Source organism: Suricata suricatta, chromosome 9 (assembly GCF_006229205.1).
Source record: "Suricata suricatta isolate VVHF042 chromosome 9, meerkat_22Aug2017_6uvM2_HiC, whole genome shotgun sequence".
NCBI lineage: Eukaryota > Metazoa > Chordata > Mammalia > Carnivora > Herpestidae > Suricata > Suricata suricatta.
The window spans coordinates 81,595,001-81,618,165 of record NC_043708.1 but is presented as its reverse complement, the minus strand read 5'-3'; the positions used below and the strand labels follow the sequence as shown (position 1 = coordinate 81,618,165).

The 23,165-nt window shown below is 41.1% G+C and overlaps 2 protein-coding genes and 1 pseudogene across 7 annotated transcripts in view; 2 read left to right on the top strand and 1 right to left on the bottom strand.

Annotated features, from left to right (window-relative positions):
• The window catches only part of NDUFAF1 (NADH:ubiquinone oxidoreductase complex assembly factor 1), a 53,661-nt gene that overhangs the window by 20,752 nt on the left and 9,744 nt on the right, over positions 1–23,165 (top strand). For 4 of the 6 annotated variants that reach the window (XM_029950329.1, XM_029950324.1, XM_029950325.1 and 1 more), the window contains 2 exons: positions 11,390–11,464; positions 12,228–12,467. In XM_029950329.1, coding sequence (XP_029806189.1) covers positions 11,390–11,464; positions 12,228–12,377 — 225 coding nt within the window. In that variant the 3' untranslated portion in view covers positions 12,378–12,467. Of the gene's footprint in view, positions 1–11,389; positions 11,465–12,227; positions 12,468–22,458; positions 22,862–23,165 lie in introns of those variants that run through there. The other 2 variants (XM_029950328.1, XM_029950327.1) reach the window with 2 other exon arrangements.
• On the top strand, positions 2,829–3,048 carry LOC115303032 (annotated as a pseudogene).
• The window catches only part of NUSAP1 (nucleolar and spindle associated protein 1), a 37,750-nt gene continuing 28,015 nt past the window's right edge, over positions 13,431–23,165 (bottom strand). The window contains exons 7-12 of the mRNA XM_029952230.1: positions 22,551–22,738; positions 20,592–20,746; positions 18,211–18,327; positions 15,685–15,793; positions 14,208–14,316; positions 13,431–13,660 (exon numbers count right to left, since the gene is read on the bottom strand). Coding sequence (XP_029808090.1) covers positions 14,223–14,316; positions 15,685–15,793; positions 18,211–18,327; positions 20,592–20,746; positions 22,551–22,738 — 663 coding nt within the window. The 3' untranslated portion in view covers positions 13,431–13,660; positions 14,208–14,222. The remainder of the gene's footprint in view (positions 13,661–14,207; positions 14,317–15,684; positions 15,794–18,210; positions 18,328–20,591; positions 20,747–22,550; positions 22,739–23,165) is intronic.

Sequence of the window (23,165 nt, the reverse complement as noted above, 5' to 3'; positions counted from 1 at the left end):
TTTTTGATTACTTATTCTATTTCTTTACTGGTTATGGGTTGGCTCAAATTTTCTATTTCTGCCTGTTTCAGTTTTGGGTTGTATGTTTCCAGGAGTTTGTCCGTTTCTTCCATATTGTCCATTTTATTGGTTTACAATTGCTCATAATATTTTCTTAGTATTTTTGTATTTCTGCAGTGTTGGTTGTGATCTCTCCCCTTTCATTCTTGATTTTATTTATTTGGGTCCTTTCCTTTTTCTTTTTGATCAAACTGGCTAGAGGTTTATCAATTTTGTTAATCCTTTGAAAGAACCAGCTCCTTGCTTCATTGATCTGTTCTGTTGTTGTTTTTTGATAGCATTGATTTCTGCTGTATTAGTTCCTGTCTTCTGCTCATTTTGGGGTTTATTTGCTGTTCTTTTTCCAGCTCTTTGAGGTGTAAGGTTGGGTTGTGTATCTGAGACATTTCTTCCTTCTTTAAGGAAAGCCTGGTTTACTGTATACTTCCCTCTTATGACTAACTGCCTTTGCTGCATCCCAGAGGCTTTGGGTTATGGCATTATCATTATCATTGGCTTCCATGTACTTTTTCATTTCTATTTTAACTTCTTGGTTACCCCATTCATTCTTTAGTAGGATGTTCTTTAGTCTCCAAGTATTTATTATTTTTCCAAATTTTTTCTTATGGTTGATTTCAAGTTTCGTAGCATTGTAGTCTGAAAATATGCACGGTATGATCTTGGTCTTTTTGTACTCGTTGAGGGCTGATTTGTGTCCTGGTATGTGATCTATTCTGGAGAATGTTACATGTGCACTTGAGAAGAATGTTTATTCTGCTTTAGGATGAAATGTTCTGAATATATCTATAAAGTCTGTATGGTCCAATGTGTCATTCAAAGCCATTGTTTCCTTTTTGGTTTTCTGTTTAGATGATCTGTCTATTGCTGTACGTGGGGTGTTGAAGCCCACTACTATTATGGTATCAGTATTAATGAGTTCCTTTTTGCTTATGATTAATTGATTTATGTATTTGGATATTACCACGTTTGGAGCATAAATGTTTACAATTGTTAGGTCTTCTTGGTGGATAGATCCCTTAATAATGATATAATGCCCTTCTTCATCTCTTGTTACAGTCTTTACTTTCAAATCTAGATTGTCTGATGTAAATATGACTAGTCTGGCTTTCTTTTGGCAACCATTAGCATGATAGGTGGTTCTCCATTCCCTTATTTTCAATCTGTAGGTGTCTTTAGGTCTAAAATGGGTCTCTTGTAAACAGCATATAGATGGATTTTGGCTTCTTATCCATTCTGTTAACCTATGTCTTTTGATTGGAGCATTTATTAAAAAAATTTTTTTAATGTTAATTTTGAGAGAGAGATACACTGAGTATGAATGGGGAGGATCAGAGAGAGAGGGAGACACAGAATCAGAAGCAGGCTCCAGGCTCTGAGCTGTCAGCACAGAGCCTGATGTGGGGCTCAAACCCATGAACTATGAGATCATGACCTGAGCTGAAGTCAGCCACTTAACCAACTGAGCCACCCAGGTGCCCTTTGATTGGAGCATTTAGACCATGACGTTTAGAATGAATACTGAAGGTATGAGTTTATTGCCATTACATTGCCTGTAGAGTTGGAGTTTCTGGTGGTGTTCTCTGATAGTTTCTAGTCTTTGTTGTTTTTGGTCTTTTTGTTTTGTTTCATTTTTTCTCCCGTCAGAGTCCCTCTTAACATTTCTTGCAAGGCTGGTTTAGTGGTCACAAACTCCTTTAATTTTTGTCTGTCTGGGAAACTTTTTATCTCTCCTTCTATTTTGAATAAAAGCCTCACAGATAAAGAATTATTGGTTGCATGTTTTTTTTCCCTGATTCAGCACATTGAGTATATCCTGCCACTCCTTTCTGGACTGCCAAGGTTCTGTGGATAGGTCTGCTGTGAACTTGATCTGTCTTACCTTGTAGTTTAAGGACTTTTTTTTCTTCTCGCTGTTTTCATAATTCTTTCCTTGCCTGAGTATTTTGTGAATTTTGACCATGATATGCCTTGATGATCGTCAGGTTTTGTTGAATCTAATGGGAGTCCTCTGTGCTTCCTGGATTTTGATGCCTGTGTCTTTCCCCAGGTTAGGAAAGTTTCCAATGTGATTTGCTCACATAAATTTTCTACCCCATTTTCTCTCCATCTTTTGGGATCCCTGTGATTCTGGTGTTACTCCTTTTTTTCTTTAAAAAACTTTTTTTAAATGTTTATTTTTGAGAGACAGAGATAGTATGCAAGTGGGGAAGAGTCAGGGGCTGGGGGGGAACACAGAACCTGGAGCATGCTCCAGGCTTTGAGCTCTCAACACAGAGCCCAATGTGGGTTTCGAACCCACGAACTGTGAGGTCATGACCAGAGCTGAAGTCAGACCCTTAACCCACTGAGCCACCCAGGTCCCCCTGATGTTATTCCTTTTTAATGAGTCACTAAGTTCTCTAATTCTTTTTTTTTTTTTTTTTTGTTAGCTTACATTAGCATAATTCTATTACAGAACTTTTAATAAAATCGCATTTGATGTGGAAGTTAATTAAGGGACTGCTCAGTCCTCTGTGTTCGGAACTCTAGGCCTGGGTCATATCTCCAACCCTTGTGGTATTAGATATGCCTGTTTATATGATAGCTCCAAAAGGTTTACAGTCAATGATTATAAAGGCAAGGAAACAGAACTTGATTTACTTCAATTTTGTCCTTCAATGTAACCAGTTGGAATTTTGTGTTAAAATTGAGAACAGTGAAACAGAATGCAAAATGAGAAGCAAAATATTTTTGCTTGGTTAAGTACAAATTTTAATCCATACATGAAAATTGTTTCTCGGCCTTTTGGCTAAGATCAAGTGTAGTATCTGCTCTTATCAGTTTAATCCATACATGAAATATTTTACTGAATGGGAATCAGATTTTGTAAATGGAACTTATTCTTTTTTATTATTTTTTTTTAATGTTTATTTTGGAAGAGAAAGAGACGGCATGAGCAGGGGTGGGGCAGAGAGAGAATATGAAGTGGGCTCAAACCCATCATGACCTAAGCTGAACTTGGACATTTAACCTACTCAGCCACCTAAGCTGAACTTGGACATTTGACCTACTCAGCCACCCAGGCGCCCCTGGAAACTTATTCTTTAGAAATTGTTAGCTGTTTTAAAATGAAAGGTGAATCAGGAAAATAAATGTTACGTCAGGGGTACAATTTAGCTGTTTTGGTTCAAGAGTCACAGGCTCCACTGACTCAACCAGCCAGGCGCACTTATGGCAAACCTTCTTTGAAAGAGTTGTTTACAGTGTTTCAGTGTCCCCCTTCCCCCGTCCCCACTGCCCCCGTCATCAGTTCCCGTTCTTGTCTCACGAGCTCCCATCAGGCTTCTATCTCTTCTGTAATTGCTTTTGTCAGTCACTAATGACCTCCCGCTTGTCAGATCCAACCACAGTTAGCTTGTTCTTCGCAACATTCAATGCACTTGAACAGTCCTTCTATTTATTTATTTTTGTAAATGCTTATTTGATTAAGAGAGAGGGGAGCCTGGGTGACTCAGTCGGTTGCATGTCCAACTTCAGCTCAGGTCATGACCTTGTGGTTGACAAGTTCGAGCCCTGCGTCAGACTCTGCTGACAACTCAGAGCCTCAAGCCTGCTTCAGATTCTGTGCCCCCCCCCCCGACTCCCCCTCGCCCTACTCATGCTCTGTCTCTGTCTCAAAAATAAGCAAACATTTAAAAAATTGATTTAGAGAGAATGGGAGAGAGAGGGAGAGAGAGATTACCAAGTAGGCTCTGCCCTGTCAGCTCAGAGCCTGGTTCGGAGTTCAATCTCACGAACCGTGAGGTTGTGGACCTGACCTGAGGCAAAATCAAGAGTCTGTAGCTTAACCAACTGAGCCACCCAGGGGCCTGAACAGTCCTTCTTTTGAATGCATACTTCTCTTGGCTTCTTGAAATATAATCTCCTGACTTTCCCCTACTTCTCTGTTACCTCTCAGTCTCCTTGCATGACCTTTCTGTCCTGCTGAACCTCACAAGGAGGTCCTCAGGTTATGTCCCCAGTCCTTTTGCCTAATCAGTGCCCTAATTGGTATCACTCACTCTAATGGCCCTATAGCCACCACCTCTGTGCTGACAACACCCACATTTACATGTACAGCCCAAATTCTCCCTGAGCACGTGTAATAGACACTTCAAAACCAACTTGTCTAAAATGGAATTCTTGTTTCAGCTGTCTCCAAATCTGCGCCTCTCTTCCTCTTTCCATATCACCAGTGGTACAGTCATCACTTGGTTGCTCAAGCCAATGATCTAGGGGTCATCTTGGATTCCTCTTTTCCTCCCAGCCCTTCACCATTCCAATCCATTACTAAGTCCTGTCCCTTTTAATTCTAGAATATCCTCCAATCACCATTACCACCAACCCCGCCCGCCTCCCGCCCAAACACTAACAGCTCTTTCTTGGAGAGCTCCTTTAGCTTTCTAATGGCGTCCCTGCTTTAATCTCATCCTCTATAATCCATAAGCCTCAAGGGAAACAAATGATTATTTTTAAAACTTAGATCCTATCAATTTCCTGTTTAAAATCCTTCAGTAGCTTCCCATCACACTTTGAATAAAGTTCAAACTGTTGTCCATGGTCTCTAAGCCTGTCCCCATCAGGTCATTCCACTCTCTCCTTCACTCACTTGGTGGAGGTCACCTGGGCCCCCTGTGTTTCCTCTAGCACGACAAGCTCTTTTTTTTTTTGCCTCAGATCCTTCCAGTCTTCCTATGGGGAGGTTCCTTTCGGTTCTTAGTTCTCAGTTCACATTTTCCTATTCTGTTTTGAGTCACTTAACACCAAAGAAAATACTATTAACTATTGGCTTATCTATATTCATTTGTCTGCCCATTTCAGATGAAAATTCCTTGAGAGCAAAGACCCTTGGTCTGTCTTGTTTGCCATTGCATCCCTAGTCTGCCAGAACAGTGCGGACACAGCGGAGGTGCTCAGTCTGGAGTAAAGACACTGTGCTCGGGGCTCCAGGTGTTCCATTTGTACACACAGGAGACGGGTCCCCAGTCTACAGCAGAGAAGATCCAGGCCTCCAGGAGCTTATGGGAAGAACCCTGGCCTCGTAGGGGCTGGGGTGGAGGCTCTCCTGTCTCCTACATCCCTATCTGCCTCTGCCTCCAGCATCCTTCCTTGGTTTTTCCGCTCTTGAGACTCCACAAGGCCTGAGTATGAAACCTTGGTGTCCTCGCCCCTTCTTGGGCTAAACAGAGATGCTCAGACTGAAGGGTGGATGGGGTCTGAGTTCTGTAATTCTTAAGTTGTAATATTTTGCCTTAGTCTCCTTTCTTTCTGCTTCGTTATTGTCCACAAGTTTGTCCTATCACTGAATCGCTGCTCTGCATTATCCATCCTTGCCACCATGCAACCATTCAAGATTGTAGCTCAGTAACAGCATTTTTAATTACATCCTAACTAGATTTTACTTTTTTTATTTCTGCAGAAAGGAATTCTAATCTGTTTCCAACCCAGCTGGTATTCTTACTATCATGATTCTTAATTCTGGTTCAGGCATCTTGCTTTTGTCTATGTTGATTAAGTCCTTGGCTGGCATTTCTTCCTGCTCTTTTTTTTAGGGTGAATTCCTTCATTTCATCATTTATTAATTCCTTTTCTTCCTTATAAAGTAAAAAAAAAAAAAAAATTAAAATTAAAAAATTAAAAACAACACAAATCAAATAAAGGAAGATAGATCTTAGGTATGTTTTGGTCTGGTTATTGAAAGAAGCTTGATAGATTAAGTAGGGAAAGATTAAAAAAAAGGAAAGCGTTTGAAAATTTGAATACAGTAAATTAGAACAAAATGAAATGATGGAAGTAAAATAGAATTCTAAAACTGTATTAAAATAAAAAATAGAGTAGAAAAAAATTAATATTTTGAATGAAAATTGAAAATAACCATTTTTTCTCTTACTGTATTCAAGAATAAGAGAAGAAAAAAATTGAATAGAAGGACCAGTGCACAGAATAAAATATGATTGAAGGCACATCTGGTTTCCCATAGAATTCAAACTATGAAGCGCTTTATCGTCTGTCAACCAAGCAGGAGGAGAGACTCGTGGTGTTCCTCCTCAGAAGCATTGGCCCAGTTGGGCAGGGCTGAGTGTAGCGGCTCTGTTCTCCACGAGACGGCACTGTTGGGTTCCGGCGGCGGACTGCTGCGGCGTGTGTAGGTGTGTAGGGTGAAGATGTTGTCGCCTGGCTACCCAGTCTCTGGTATCAGAACTCTGTTCTCCCTGACCAGCAATCAAGCACCCTTCCTTTACCTCTGGCTTCTGTCCACTCCTCACTTCTGCACTGTCTGTGACCAAGCTGTCAGGCTGCCAGTTGGCACCTCCCTCCTGAGTTTTATCTCAGATGGAGATGTGTTTCCTAACCCCTCACTTCTAAGGGACTGTGGCTTTGACCTGCTCAGACCCTCTGGGGGTGGGTCTTGCTGAGCAATGGCTGGGTGCTGGCCTGCCCCCAGGAACGTTCTCCAGACTGTGCTGCTACCAATGCCCAGCGACTGTGGCTGGGTGCCATCCTGCTCCAGGAAAAGTTCATGTGATTGTATAGCTGTGTTTCAGGGATTATGGTAAATTCCAACACATCTGGCACCAGGCTTCACTTTTACTGTCCTTGTTCTAACACCAGTGAATGTGGTCGTTCTCTGGGGTCTGATGGGACCCTTGCCCTTGGCGAGGCCACACAGCCTCTATCAAATGTCCTTTTAGCAGGGGAACCACCTCTCTCCTTGTGGCCTGAACGCCTCTTGGACCTTGCTGTCTGCTCCTGGAGATTTGCTCTTCCCACCAGAGCTCTACCAGGTTTCCAGCCACCGATTTCAGACTCTATGCTCCTGCTCTTTTATAGAGTCTTAATGGAATTTAAACCCTCTACTTTCTCCCTTATTTGTTCAGACCCTTTCAGTTGTTTCCACTTTTACTTTTTCTCTCCAGCTGCTTTCCGAGGAGGGTGCTTTCCCTAGTACTCTCCCGCCATCGCAGTGCGCTCTCTGCCAGCAAAACCAGCTCCCTGCCCTCAGTGGTTTCTCTCCCCCAGTTCACCTCTCCTTGCCGAGTACCTGCTGAGTTCTGTGGTTCGCATTGTGCAGATTGTTGTGTTAATCCTCCAATCAGTTTTCTAAGTGTGCTCGATGATTTAGCGCTGATGTGGCTGCGTTTCAGGGATGAGAGATGCTGAAACACCCTTCCATGCTGTTCTGCCAGCTTGGCCCTCCCCCCCAGATTTTTCTGGTTGCACTTAAAAAAAAAAATTTTTTTTTAACAAAAATGGTATTGTGTCAGTGCTGTTTTATAATGTGTTGTTGGCTGAATTTTATATACAACTTCCTGCTGAAAGATGTTTTTACATCATTTTAAATTTCTGTATGGTATTTTACTATATAAATAGAACACAGTTTACTTAATTTTTCTTTATTACTGGACATTTAGATTGTTTTCAGAGTTTTTCATTGTTAACATTCCTAGAATAAATGATATGTAGATTTTTTTAGGGCTTTGCACATTGCCAGATTATTGTCTGGTATTATTGCCATTTAATTGTTAACAATTACTTTCTTCCCTGAAAATACATGTAGTTCTAAGTTTGGCTGGGAAGAATAGCTGTTTGCAACAGCTCTCTTTAAATTATTAAGGGAAAGAGTTGGGGAAAAGATTTTTTTAAAATCAAAGTGTTATTGACCTACAATGTTACATTAGTTTCAGGTATATAAAGTGATTCACTATTTATATACATTACTCATTGCTCATTACAATAAGTTTAGTTAGTCACAAGAGGTTTTTAATTAAATGTTACTAATTACTGTAGACTTCTGCATGAATAATTCTCTTTTAGTAAATAGAAGTGAGATGCTCAAATATTTACTCAGATTATAGGGAGAAAACAGGAAAATGATGGAAAAATTATATAATTTAGTTTACTGTCCCTTGTAAAGAGAGAGCAACTGTTCATCCTTTTCTTTTTATGCAAGCTTTTTATGCAAGATTTAATGTTCCTTCTTAGCTTTTTTATCCAGCTTCAAAAAAAATCCAGTTCCCTTGTAGACAGTGGTCTTAGAGAATTGTGTCAAAAAGAAGAGATTAGTTTGAGGAGACAGTAGGGTCGGCGACACATATTCCTTGAATGGCAAGTAGGTAGCCTTGATTCCATTTCCAAAATATATTTTGAATAATGAGGTAGATAAAGTGCAAAATTAAGGTGCAAAATTGATGGGGTGGTCGGATCCCTTCCAGGCTTGTCTTACCAGAATGAAGTGAGCAGGTAGAGTAGGGTGTGATTGCATTTAAGTCTGCTCTGTGAGCAGTGTGATCTACTGTGGTGGTGGGTTGGAACCTGAGCTTTGAATTGAGCTTGTTTTTATGTCCAGAACTGTTTTTGGTGATAAGTAATCTGAATGGTTTTTGGTTTAAATGTCAGAAACCTAAAACGATGTATAGTGAGAAGTCTCACTTCCACTCTGTCCTTGTTGACTCTTCCTGCCCACCCCCCGCTATAGGTGGCCACTTTGAGTAGTTTCTTGTGTAGATTGGCAGTTTTGTTATGCAAATATAAGCAAATGTGAATACATGTTCTTATTTTGCCCAATTTTACTCAAAAGCAAAAATAGCAAACTTTGTGCATCTTTGTGCTTTTCTTTTTTTTTTTTAATTTAAATACTGGAGAGCTTCCCTACCACTTTATGGAGTTATTCTTCACTTTCTGTTATTCTGTTTGGCATTAAGAAAATTTTTTTAATGTTTATTTTTGGGAGAGAGAGAGTCAGAGCATGAGCAAGGGAGGGGCAGGGAGGGAGACACAGAATCAGAAGCAGGCTCCAGGCTCTGAGCTGTCAGCCCAGACTCCGACATGGGGCTTGAACACACGGATTGGGAGATCATGACCTGAGCTGAAGTCTGATGGTGCCCTTCTTGACATTTTAAAAAAATGTTTATTTTTGAGAGAGAGAGACAGACAGAGAGAGAGTGTGTGTGTGTGTGTGCGCGCGCGCACAAGCTCGTGCAAGTGGGGAGGGGCAGAGAGAGAGGAGGGAATAAAGGATCTGAAGTTGGTTCTGTGCTGACAGCAGAGAGCCTGATGCTGCCAACTGTGAGATCATGACCGGAGGCACACTTGGATGCTTAACCAACTGAACCACCCAGGCACCCCTGGCATTTTCTATTATATGGTATTCCCATAGTTGATTGCTGTATTAATAGACACTGGGTTCCCAATTGCTTTGTTAAATTTTTAAAAATTTTGAGAGGGAGATGAGCATAAGCGGGTAAGGGGCAGAAAGAGAGGGAGAGAGAATACCAAGTGGGCTTTACACTGTCTGCACACAGCACTAGAACCCATGAACCATCAGATCATGACCTAAGCTGAAATCAAGAGTCAGATGCTCAACCTACTGAGCCACGCAGGCACTCCCCAATTGCTATAGTAAATTCTTGGTTTTTAAAAAAAAATTATGTTTATACTGTGGATTCCTAGATTTTTTTCCCCCTAATATACTGTAGAGGTCTGCCCATTCCATCCTGTGTAGATCTACATTAAAAGAAACCAGTGTAGCCTGGGTGGCTCAGCCAGTTAAGTGTCTGACTTCAGCTCAGGTCAGGATCTCACATTGTGAGTTTGAGCCCCATGTCAGGTTCTGTGCTGACAGCTTGGAGCCTGGAGCCTGCTTCAGATTCTGAGTCTCCCTCTCTGCTTGTCCTCCACTCATGCTCTGTCTCACAAAAATGAATAAATGTTAAAAGAAAAAAAAAGTAATCTTTTAACCATTCCCGTTTTTCCTTTTTTTTGTTACTAGAAAAAAGTATAGTTATATATTTGTCAGAGTCTGTCTGTAACATAAATTCCTAAAAGTGTAGGTCAAAGTTATGGCATGTCAGATTTTGCTGAATATTGCTATTTTCTATTGCTCTGAGACATTACCATAAACTGCGCAGCTTCAAACGACCCACATTAGCTCACAGTTCGATAGGTCATGAGTTGGGACTTGTTATGACTGAGTTTACTGCTCAGCGCCTTAGAAGGCTGAAATCAAGGGGTCAGCTGGGCTGTATCCTTTCTGGAGGCTCTGGGGAAGAATCTATTTATAAGCTTATCCTGGTTATTGGCTTAATTCAGTTCCTATTATTGTAGGACTAATGTCCAGGTTTCTTGACTGATTATCAGCTGAGCACCACTCTGAGCTCCTAGGGGCTGCCTACATTCCTCACATTTTGTTTCCTCCACCTTCAAAGCCAGCAGTAGAGATCTCTGCCCACTGAATCTCTCTCATGCTCTTAAGCTCTTTTGCCAGGCCCTCCTATGGGCTCAAGTGGTTAAGTCAGGCCCATAGAGGATAATCTTCCCTACATTAAGGTCCGCTGCTTTAGGACCTTACTTGTGCACAGTCCCTTCTCAGCAGCAGAGGTTAGTGTGAATACCCGGAAGAGGGTGTGTGCACTCAGAAGGGGGACTCTTGGGGCCCTCTTAGACGCCTGCCTCCCAGTTGCCAGCCACTCTAGTAGTTGTACCAATCTGCGTGCATTTCCACTGTATACAAGTGGGCCCAGTTTTCCCCTTTCCTGTGTTTCCTTTGGTTGTTAAATCTTAGTTATTTGTGAAAGGTTTAAGACAATAGGTTTTTGTTCAGAAATGTTACAAATGTTTATCTTTTGTCTTTGCTGTCAGAAAGTTCAATTGTACTCTTACCATTTTTCCTTTGGGATTTCTGGCTTAGAAAGGTTTTTATCTGTTTATTTCTAGTACTTTTTAAAAAACTTTTATTTCTGAGAGGAGCGAGCGAGTGGGGGAGGGGCAGAGAGAGGAAGAGAAACAGAATCTGAAGCAGGCTCCAGTCTCCAAGCCGTCAGCATAGAGCCCAACCCGGGCCCAAACCCACCAACTGTGAGATCATGTCCTGAACTGAACTGATGGAGCCACCTAGGAGCCCTATAGTACTTCATTTTTTTTTTTTAAATGTTTTATTTATTTTTGAGAGAGAGAGAGAGAGATCGCCTAAGCAGGGGAGGGTCAGAGAGAGAGAGGGAGACACAGAATCCGAAGCAGGCTCCAGCTCCAAGCTGTCAGCACAGAGCCTGATGCGGGGCTTGAACTCATGAAATTCGGGATCATGACTGAGCTGAGGCTGGATGCTCAACCGACTGAGCCACCCAGGCGCCCCAGTACTTCATTTTTAAAAAATGTTATCTGTGATCCTAATGACTAGCCAGTTGTCATAAGTGCATGTATTAGAATTATAACATTAGAATTCAATAACATTAAACTATTATCATTGCAATTCCATACAGCTGCCTCAGTTGCTTACATTTGAGCTCCAAAGTAAATGGTTTCTTGTTTTCAGATTCCTTTCTCCAAATTTTTCTTCTCTAACCAAGGAAGAATCCGGGATGCCCAGTACCAGCTTCTGCTTGACAAGGTAACATTTTCCTGTACTTTTACTCGTAACTGTTTGCTTTAGTTTTCACTAAATTCTTTTCAGAATTCCTGTGAGGATCATTTCAATTCATTTTTGAGGGCTGGCAAATGAAAGCTGAACATTTTTGAGGCCTTGTTATTCCTACATGGAGGCTGACTCAGACCTATCTTGTGAGCCAAACCTTCATCCTGGAAGAATTTCCTATGGTCGTCATTTCAGCCTGCTTATGTTTGATTTTAGCTCCAAAATAAGTGAAAAGTATTAGAGTTTAGGAGGGCTGGAAGGAATCTCCATTAGACACCATGCTGCCCTTACCAGTCTTAAGTGGTACTACTTTGAAGAGAAGGAAGAGGAAGTAGAAAATCAGCCCTGCACCTGTCATTTGCTACAGCATCTGAGAACTCTGGTGTACTTGCTTGCTAAGGGCTGATAGTGTAAAGACCCAGCTATAATAACATTTTTTTTAATGTTTATTTTTGGGAGAAAGCTTGTGCATGCACACTAGTGGGGGAGGTGCAGAGAGAGCAAGGAAGACATAGACTCTGAAGCAGGCTTCAGGCTCTGAGCTGTCAGCACAGGGCCCCACCTGGGGCTCAAACCCATGAACGGCAAAATCATGACCTGAGCTGAAGCCAGATGTTTAACTGACTGAGCCACTCAGGTGCCCCAAGACCCAGCTATATTAATCACCTCAGGAACTTGAAAACTCGAGGAACAATATCATTGTATGAGATTTTGATCAATTTCTCTATTTTAAACATAGATCTCTTCTATTGGATTCACCCTGGCTGATAAAGTGGATGGTCCATTCTTCCTGGAAATAGATTTTATTGGAGTTTTTACTGATCCAGCCCACACAGAAGAATTCGCCTATGAAAATTCTCCAGAGCTTAACCCAAGACTTTTTAAGTAGACATGGTATGCTAATTTTGTATTACCAAACTAAGTATTATCCATGATTACAGAGACAAAATAAAGTATTTCTTTAGGAGCTTTCCATTAATGGCTAGTATGTGTTCCCTGAGACAAAGCTAAATGCTGTTGCCAAGAAAGGTCTGATAGAACCTGATTGCATGCTGGGTCTCCCTTGAAGCTGTACTTCAGCTTAAAGAATACAAGTCCTGAGGTGGAGGTACTAGGTAAAGAACTTAACTGTTTTGGGTTAGAATGATTCATGTTAGGAACTATTCCTGCATGAGTTGGCATAGGTTTCTTGTGTTTTCTAATCCTTCCTTTGAGGAAAGGAGCCTGCTAAACATTGCTATACACTTCAGCAGTGATTTTTAGTATATTCACAGAATTGTCAATCCTTAATATTAGCTAATTTTAGAAAAATCTCTAGAGCCTAAGAAGAAACCTTAATTGAGTGCTCTTTCCAGGCACTGTCTCCCATGCCAGGTATCTATGGATCTACTTTCTCCATAGGTTTATCTTCTCTGGATATGTCCTACAACTAGAATCCAATAGCACATGATCTTTTATGTCTGGCAGCTTTTCACTTAGCATAATGTCTTTGAGATTCATCCATGCTGTATCATGTTATGATGTACTAAAAAGGAATGAAGTACTAATTTTATTCTGTTCATATATTAATGAACAGCTGGATTTTCTCTTTTTGGCTACAATGGAAAAATACTGCTATAAATAGAATGACATATCCACCCAAGAACTTGTATATACTTCTTCTCATGGGTGTATATATACACACACACACCCAGCCCTAGGAAAATTGCTGGCTCATATGATAGACATATACTACCAATGTGTTTTCCAATGATCTCTGTCTTCTTAGTAGCAAACTGAATATATTCAACACGCAGGAGTATGTCAGTGTGCTTTGGGCTCAGAGTAAGTGTTATAGAGTTGGACATGTGCTGTGAAAAATACAAAAGGAGGACACAGTCATTTCTTAGGGTGGGAAGAGGTGGTCTGGAAAGGATGCACAAGGAGTACCAGTAGACGCCTATTAATCTTAGCTGGTCAACTCAATCTTGGAAGCCAATTTATTTACAAAGAATCCAACTACCACCATGAGAAAACAATTATGAAAATCTTAATTAGTACAAAGCTCAGAAGCTCCATCTATGTTCAACAAGCATGGCTATGATGCGAAGCAACTCCAGTCTTTTTTCATAAAGTAAGAGGTCAGTTTCATAGAGCGTCATGATCCTTGAAGCAGCAATCCTCAGTACAGCCCTGTATGTTTTTAAATAAGACTAGAATGAGCAATAGAGTTTTTAAGAATATGTTGAGTGACAGATGGCAGTTACATCAAGTGATCTGAACGCATGTGCATAGGTAACCAAACCATTCACAGATGTGGAATATTAATGCTATAACCAACCCATATGACTCCCAGTTTCATTACGACTACTAGAGGAACCAGAGGTAAACTTTCTCAACTTTCTACTTAAGCTTCTGGCAAAACTACCTACCATCAGGGTAAGTGCATTTGCCTAGAACAGGATTACAGTTTTGTTAATATCAGAATCAGGATCAGCAGGAACTTAACATGAAAATTCTAGGTCAGGTATCTATAGGAGGAGTCTCAGTTCAAAACTGAATTGTACAGAGACATAAGTAAAAACCCTTTCAAAGAATATTTAAGGTTAATAATGTCTTTAGAGAGGGAGCATGTTAAGAACCCACTGCCACTACATAGTGAACAAAGACCTTTTGACTAAAGTGGGGAAGACAGTAGAAAAATATTTACAAAAAGGATTCAAAATAAGGTAATATTTACAAGACATCAAAAAAATTAATCTTCAGCCATAATGAGGCCTCTTCGAGCTCCCAAAACCTTTGCTTTCTTCTCCTTTCGTTTTTGCTCATGTTGCTTCCGTTGTTCCTCCCTAAAGAGTGACAGGTATACATTAGGCTCTAGTGAAGCTCCGCAAGAATCCACTTTAAAGCCCCTGTTGTCACAGTCCTATCCCAGCTTACACTGACCTCCAGCACACCTGTATGAACATGTTCTGACAGGACACTGTCTTCTAGTGGCTTGTCTGATGGAAGCCACACCTGCCAGTCATTCGTGTACAAGGGCTAGAAACTGGTATTTTCCCTATTATGTTAAAGCAGCACCTTACAATTAAGTATGAAACAGGGACAAAAGGCACCTTGGTGCCTTAATTTGTTTGAAATAGGAAATGTCTACTTTTTGAAGTCAGATCAGGCTCAAAAATCATACAGTCTGGTGAAAGTGCTTGAACTAGAACCATGGTCTACTGAATTAAACCACTGTATTTTTCTGGAAGGCACTGGGGATTCACACAGGGGGAGTCAGGATCATGTTAATGGGTTTTTTTTTTTTTTTTTTTTAAGTTTTATTGAAGTAATCTCTACACCCAGTGGGAAGGAACTCAAAACCTGGAGATCAAGAGTTGTAGGCTCTTCTGACTGAGACAGCCAGGTGTTCCTAAGTTAACAATCTTAATAGCAAAGTTAAAGGTCTTGGTGGCAGCTGGCTGTAGGCAATTCGGATAATGTGCAACCCTGCGTCAGGAGAGTTTCACTAGCACCTGCCACAGCCCATGGCGTGCTCTGTTTTCAACATGGTTTTCATGCAAAAAGAAGCCTCTTAGGATCATCTTGGGATTTCCTCTAAGGTAGGGCCTTGAGGCCCAGTAAGCCTGGTTTCCCTGGGAGTGAAGAATTTGCAACTATCTGTACACTTAGGTGCACTGGGCACTTGGAGTGGTGGCTGGAGGGATGTCCAGGTGCACGGTTTGGGCCAACAGGTCCTGTGCAAGAGCAGAGTCCCCTTCTGTATCACCTCTAGAGCTTTGAAAAGAGTGTGGTTAGGTCCCACCTCCCACTTACTGAATGAGAAACCATTGTGCGGCCACATACCTGTAGGCAGTTCTACATGCGACTCTACCACTCTCTACTTAAACACCACTACTGCTAAAACTTTGTGTCCCTCAGAGGATTTTTTTAATTTTTTTTTAATGTTTTATTTATTTTTGATACAGAGAGAGACAGAGCATGAGAGGGGGAGGGGCAGAGAGAGGAGACACAAAACCGGAAGCAGGCTCCAGGCTCTGAGCTAGCTGTCAGCACAGAGCCTGATGTGGGGCTTGAACCCACAGTGAGATCTGACCTGAGCCGAAGTCGGAGGCCCAACCGACTGAGCCACCCAGGCGCCCCAGAGGATTTCTTTTTATCTGTAGTCTTTTCAACATTAAAAGAACTATACACCTGCATAATTATGTACTCACCTAGTCTGGAGAGGAGGTTGTTTGTAAGTTTTCTTGTGGAAGCTAACTCTGTTTACATGCTCCTTCAGAGAATTATTTTCTTTAGATTGTCCCCATGGCTTCAGTTTTCCTAGTTGAGGAGAGACAGATTTAAGAAGATTCTTATATTTATATTCCCAATTTTATCTGGGACTACTTGCTCATTACCAATACGTTTACTTCATTTTTATAGATATTTGCCAGTATAGTTCTATTAGCTTTATTTTCATATTCCACAGATATAAATTGCATTTTCCCCCTAAAAATAAAAGTATGTCCTACTTTTTAATCCTTGGAAAGTGACAGTCGTAATACTATTAAAAAAAAGTCTTAATACCAAATCTGATTACATAGCACATTAAAAAAAGCCATCACAGCCAAGTAGTTTATGCCAAGGTTGTATATGTAGTTAACATTGTAAGGCAGTATTTCATTTATGCAGTATGTTATTACTGTTAGCTAGTAAAAAGTATCTGGAATGGAATGAGTGGGTGGGAATATTTTCTTAGCTTTAGAACTGGGACCAGATTTTCAGTATGTTTCACTTTATTTGTATAGTTAATGACTACCTCTGAGTGCCAAAGATTGTTATTTGCAGTTTCCTTTTTTTTTTTTTTTTAAGTTAATTTTCAAAGAGAGGGAGGGGAAGAAAGAATCCCAAGCAGGCTCCTCACTGTCAGCACAGAGCCCAACTTTGGGATGTAACGCACAAACCCCAAGATCATAACCTGAGCAGAAACCAAGAGTCTGATGCTTAACTGACTGAGCCACTCAGGTGACCCTGCAGTTTCCCATTTTATGAAAAGGAGCTTCACATCAATCTTACCATTTGATCTTTTAAAAAAAATTGAGAAGTTTTTTTTTAATAAAAACCTTTTTAACCTTTATTTTTAATAGATGGAGTGCAAGAAAGGAAGGGCAGAGGGAGACACAGATTCCAAAGCAGGCTCCAGGCTCTAAGATATCAGCAAAGAGCCTGATATTGGCCTCAAATTCAAAATCCATGAGTGAGATTATGACCTGAGCCCAAGTCAGGGATTTAACTGACTGAGGCGCCCCTCATTTAATCCTTTTAATAACTGCTGACATAATATTTATTTTTCCTTTCCTTAAGTAACTAAGTGACTTCCCTAAGGTATAAAAATAATAAGCAGCACAGATGAAACTCTAAGCCAGGTTTTCTACTGTTAGTAGAAGTTACTGGTGGTCAGAACCATTCCCTAAACACTTTCTGAGCATCTGATATGTGCCAGGAACCTTCTAGGTTTTGGGGACGTAGCAGTGAACCAAACAGTTAAGAATCCTTGCTCTCTTGGGCTTACTTTCCAGTGGTAGAGGTGGATTATAGTCAGGTAACATGTATCAGGTAGAGTACATGCTATGAAGACATAGAAAACAGTTGTGTGTGAGGCAGGGAAGGGAGGAAAGCCCTTGAGTTGGTGACAGTTGAGTTGATGCTGCATTAAAACAAGGGAGCAAGCTGTGCAAAGGGCTGGGAGACTAGTATTCCAGGTGGGGCAGAGGGATAACAAGTTCAAAGACCCGGAGGTGGGAATGAGCTCGGTCTGTTTGAGGGGGTGAAACACCAGTGTTATTGGCACAAAGGCAGGGGAGGTGATAATCAACTTGGGGGAGAGATGAGAACCCTTAGGAGGTTCTGAGCAAAGCAGTGACATACTCTGATCTGTTTTTCAGGTTGGAGTAGGGCCAAGAGGCTATGCTAAAAGTCCAGGAGAGATGACGACAACCTAGACGAAAGGGACTTGCAGTGGAGGGTGAAAATAGTTGGGATCAAAGATCTGTATCCGAGGTAGAGCTGAAAGGACCAGCGATGCTCTAGGTATGGGGTCTGAGGGAGCGAGGTTTCTCCCCGGCAACTCAGTAGATAGAAGTGCTAGGGCCACATATGAGAAAAAGGGGAGGGAGTGGGGGCTACAGGGGAAGAGGAAAATAGTTGTTTTACTTTTGAACTACAATTGACTTGCCTCTAAATAAGATTTGTTTAGTAATTTAAACACTAGTGGAAAAACATGGTTTAAACATGGGAAGTCTTACTGTTTAAAGTAATTTTAGAATCACTGAAAGATCACATTAAATGATCACTATTTTAAATAGATACATAGATACTTTAATATATGCCTAATTTATATGCACATTTATATCACCAATAAAGATCCCAGGTTGTTGGATTGGTAGATTCCAGCATGGAAACATTTGAAAGTTGTAAAGAAAACACTCATTTACCCACAGGCCAATTTCCAAGTTTCTTAATTTTGTGTGGTATTTTATTTCTTTGCCAGAACACTGATTAGAAGTTATATCTTTGATTAACAAAAATGTAAATGAATCAATTATTTAGTATTTGCTTAGTGGACAGTCTTTTAATCATGGATCATGTGGGCCCAAGGGGAAGGAATTCTAGGTGGTCAAGTATGGGAATCTTTCACATCTTCAGATCTGTACAATTATTTAATCTTAAGTCTTTGCACATCTTCTATCAGCACATACCTTTGTGTGGCTCATAGTTGAGGGGACGAGAAAGACTTGCTTTGAGATCAAACACTGGTTTCTTGTTGGAGACTGGAGTCTGCGCTGCCTCAGTTGTCAACTTGAATGGGGTAACAACTACAAAACCAGAGAACAAAACCCCAGGGCTTAAGTAGAAAAAGTATCTATTAAGGTTTTATTGAAGTACCACTTCTCAGTGTTAAGAATATAATCCAGATCAACAGTCTCAAACATGTAGGATTAAAAAGGAAAGAATAACCAAGAAAAGCTAACCACTGAGACTCGCTTTCTTGTGACCAGCTCCCTGAATGAATAGTCTCATTATTATGGTATTTCCTAGTATCAGCTGGATATTGAAAATCCTGTTTACAAAAATTGGGTAAATTTTTAGGCTGTGTCCATGATATTATTTACCCTTTAGTAAACATTTTCATTCATATAAACAAGGTTCTGCAAGGAACCTTATCACATATACTTGAAAAGATCTGTGGCTCTGGTTATTAATAAAAGTTGTTATTAAAAAATGAATGCAGGTACCATAAAGTTAATATACCAAGATGGTAGGACTCAGCCAAATTTCTGCTACAGTTAGGCACATTTTATAATTCTTTTCCATCACAGGTTGTACTTAGGCTACCGTCCTATGTTAGCACTTGTGTGTACATATGAATAAACAACCAGGATCTGATCTAGGACTGCTCAGTTAAATCAGAAAAGCACAAAACCCGTGCTTAAGCGATCCCATGTGTCTCTACCAGGTGCCAGTGGCGGTAGGGAGACACTGGGCTGTCCATAATGCTTATGAGAGTTTAAATGGGCACAGTTCAGCCTGTACAGTAGCCTCTGCAGCCCTGCGAACCAACAGTCCATCCTAGCTCCACAGAAGCTCTTATATGTGTATAGGAGACAAGGCTAATAAGAATGGTCCTGACACTATATGTAAAAACAAAAGGTGGAAATATCCACACATCCATGAGCAGTTAAGATGAACACACTTTAGCTCATTTGTCAATCTGGATGGTTCTTGAAACATAGTGAATGAAGCAAATCCTAGGGGGAAAATATCATACAATTTTATTTCCTTTATGTAAAAGTCAAATCTTATAGTTGGGGAAAAACTATCCCATCCTAATTGGACACACCCCTGAATTACCATGAGGAGAAAGCTCAAAATATGGTGAACATTGAGTTTCTGCCTCATGTCCTTATCTGTGAGCATTGTGAGTCCTTTCTCATTAAGAGGTTAAATGGCTGCTACTCAGTGACCCCAGCTCTCTGTAAAATAACACAGTCGTATCTTAGCCAAGTCCACTCTATTTTAGCGCTGCCCTCTACCCAGGCCCCTTTGTTCCACCCTATAAGAAGATTTTAGAATGTTACATGGACGGGTGCCTGGGTGGCTCAGTCAGTTGAGCATCTGACTTTGGTTCAGGTCATGATCTCGCCGTTCATGAGTTTGAGCCCCACATCCAGCTTGCTGCTGTCAGTCCCCCATCACTACCCCTCCCCATTTGCGCCCTCACAAAAATAAACAACAAGATACAATGTTATATGGAATGTTTGTTTGCTGGTGTAAATTAAAGGTTAGAATGGGAACTAGGTCATTTAGAGGAGGAGTCATAAACTTACTGTCCCCACCATTTTGAACTCTTTTAAAATGTAGTTGTCAGCCTCACTATCTTTAAGGTATCAAGACATTCTCAAGAGTGTCAACACTGTACTTTCCTCTGGTCTGAAGCTCCTGCTGGATTGCTCTAGTCATGGGGAAGCTGGCAGCCCTTTCTATGTGATCAAGGCTCTTGCCTGACACATTCAGTAGGACTCTTAGGAGAATCTTGACATACTCCGTTCTAATATAAGCCTCAATCTGCTTGCTGGAAGGATTTTTTTTTTAAGCTTCATACTGCTATTGTAGTATTCCTTTGAAAACCAATCGGTCATTGTAGGTACTATTAAGTAGGCTGGAGAAGAGTGTCCATATGGCTTACTCTTGCTCACACGATCTGCTGGACCATCGCGCGGCACTGATTTCATGAACTCTGGGATCCTGTTACTTTCAGAGTCCTGGAGGGCCAAACAGACACTGTAAAGAATACTCTGATCCTCCTCCGAATTCCCGAGTTTGCAAAAGGGCTGAATGCTCTTCAGGGAGGGTTAGCATCTTAGGACTCTTCATAGACCAGAGGGAGTCCTCGGGCAGATAGTTGTTAGTTTTGGTTTGTGTGTCTGGCATTTTCCTCACCAACATAAAATAAAAAATATGCTACGGTCAAATTTTTGCTTTTGATTTTATGGATATGAAGAAGCTTTAAGTAAAAAGATATAATAATTTCGGGAAGTTACATGCTTAAAGATGAACCAAAGTTTTTGTTCGGTTTTACCAGAAGAATTCCCCTTTGTGGTCTTCAGCTTGCACATCTGCAGCACAGCCTGGCCTTTTGGGGTACTCCCAGCCATTGTCACATGTGGAGACTTCCTGGCTGGAGTCTTGGTCAGTGACCGTTTATGCTCATTATCTTTGGTAGTGGCTGAAAACCTAGACAGGACAGTGGAGTACAAGATATCAGTGCTTAGGTCAAGAGTAACTTGTATCAAACACACAGCTGTCCATCACCAAGTAGCGAAAGGGCTCAATAAATACTTCTGTGAATGAACCTCTTTGGCAGAATAAACATTTTAAAACATTATGATACTAAAGCGAATAATTTATCAACTTTTTTGGTAAGATACAGTTTTATATTCTCTGCTTTCCTTTCCTTGGCTAAAGACAGGAAAAAGCAGAGCTCAAAGAGCTGCCTGTGGGGCTCAAATTACAGTTTAGGAAGTACTCTCTCCTCCTCATAATGGGAAGTCATATCTTCCTAGAATGCCATGTATTTGAATTGTACATAGTCCATTTTCTACTCCTAGCAAACTGCCATAAAGGTATTTGTTTCTATGATGCATATTTTCCACATTAATGTCTGAAGTAGGGATGTGTTTAATAATTAGTAACACATCATAGTTGGCAGTGATTTTTTTAAACGTTTATTTTTGAGAAGAAGAGAGCACAACCGAGGGAGAGGCAGATAGAGAATCTCACGCAGGCTCTGCACAGTCAGCACAGAGGGCAATGCGGGGCTCGGATTCACAAACCGTGAGATCATGACCCGAGCTGAGACCAAGACTTGGACAAATTCAACCAGCTAAGCCACCCAGGTGCCCTGGCAGTGAGTTTTCTTAGTGGTTCAGAAAATAATGGTGAATCTCTGGATGATGGGGTCTTAGATTCAGTGAAATTCAGAAAGGACAGATATGCATGGTAGTGGTGGGGTTAACAGACGAGAATTTCTAGACTTCTAACTAAAGCTGTAGTGGTAATCCTGAATCCACACTCAAAACTATTATAAAACATTCACAACACAGGTAAGGAAAGAGAATGTTAGCAGAGGGGCTGTGAAGTCCAGGCTGCTCTGTACACTGCAGTGTAGCAAGGACTTGCCCCTGACCGCGGTGTTCTTAAGTAGTATTAAATACAATCAGAATGCCAACTGTAGCTAGGTCATATTCCAACCTACCTCAATAAACAGAAGTCCAAACTTAAGGGAATGTTTAAGCTCTAAAAACTACGTCAGGTAATTTCACATGTTGGGGGCAGTGTTTCCAGGCACCAGCTCTATTAGATGCTGCAAATGCCCTTGAAAAAGGAAAGAACAGGGATACATGGCTGGCTCATTTGGAACAGTGTGTGACTCTTAATCTCATGGTGTGGGTTTGAGCCCCACACTGGGTGTGGAGATTATTAAGAATAAGATCTTTAAAAAAAACTGTTTTGGTATTAAAGGGGCCTGAACATCTTCATCTTTGTGAATAGTTAGACTTGATGGCTATCTTGCTATCAGGAAAGGCACAAGAAAATGGATCAATGAGGCATGATAGTCATGACACTGCTGTACCCGGTCAATGGGTTACAATATTTCTATTTTATGACAAGTCAATTTAGTTCACTCCACTGAGTGATTTTCTGTAGGAATTTAGCTTCAACTTTACATTTAAGTCAATGAAAAAATTTCTCTTTACAGATCTTTACAGGCATGCATTGAACTACTAGAATGAATATCCATATATAACTTCTTTCTTACCAAATGTGAGCTTAGAGAAATTCGATAAAAGAATATGGAACACAGATTTAAAGAAAGGTTAGAATTTATAAAAACCATCTGTTGATCTTTCTCTTCTGATCCTCTTTGCCTTCTTTTTCATCAACAGTGAAACAAATTTGATGTCATCTACCTGAAATGCACAGGAAGCAGTAAAGCTTTGAGCCCTTGTCCTCGATTATACTTTGGAGCTCTTCTTACCTGACGTTCATTTTAGTTGCTGATAGAACAGGACGCTTGGCGGAGCCCTTCCCGCACACGGTGCTGCGGCCTGCGGCCCCTGAGGGCCGGCCGTGCGGGCGGTGCTGGCTGGTAGGAGTACAAGCCACAGGGAGCCTTCCCCGGAGAGGAACTGGGGTCACTACCATTCCCTTAGTGACAGGAGGCTTCTGAAGAAAGATGACCACAGCCTTGTTCAAGTTTGGCTTTGCAGACAGTACTGTCTCACCACCCCCATTCATTCCTCTGTTCCATTCCCCCCCCTTTTATTAAAATGTTTTATTTATTTTTGATACAGAGAGAGACAGCATGAGAGGGGGAGGGGCAGAGAGAGGAGGAGACACAGAACCAGAAACGGCTCCAGGCTCTGAGCCAGCGGTTAGCACAGAGCCTGAAGTGGGGCTTGAACCCACGAACGTGAGATCTGACCTGAGCCGAAGTCGGAGGCTTAACCGACTGAGCCACCCAGGCACCCCATCCATTCCCCCTTTTAAGCCCACTTGTTAGCTTTCCTTCTCACCACCTCATCCTATTCCTACCTGCCAGGTGGGCTGGGCACTGCCCTGCACTTGTCGTGCTATAATAAGGGAGTTAGGA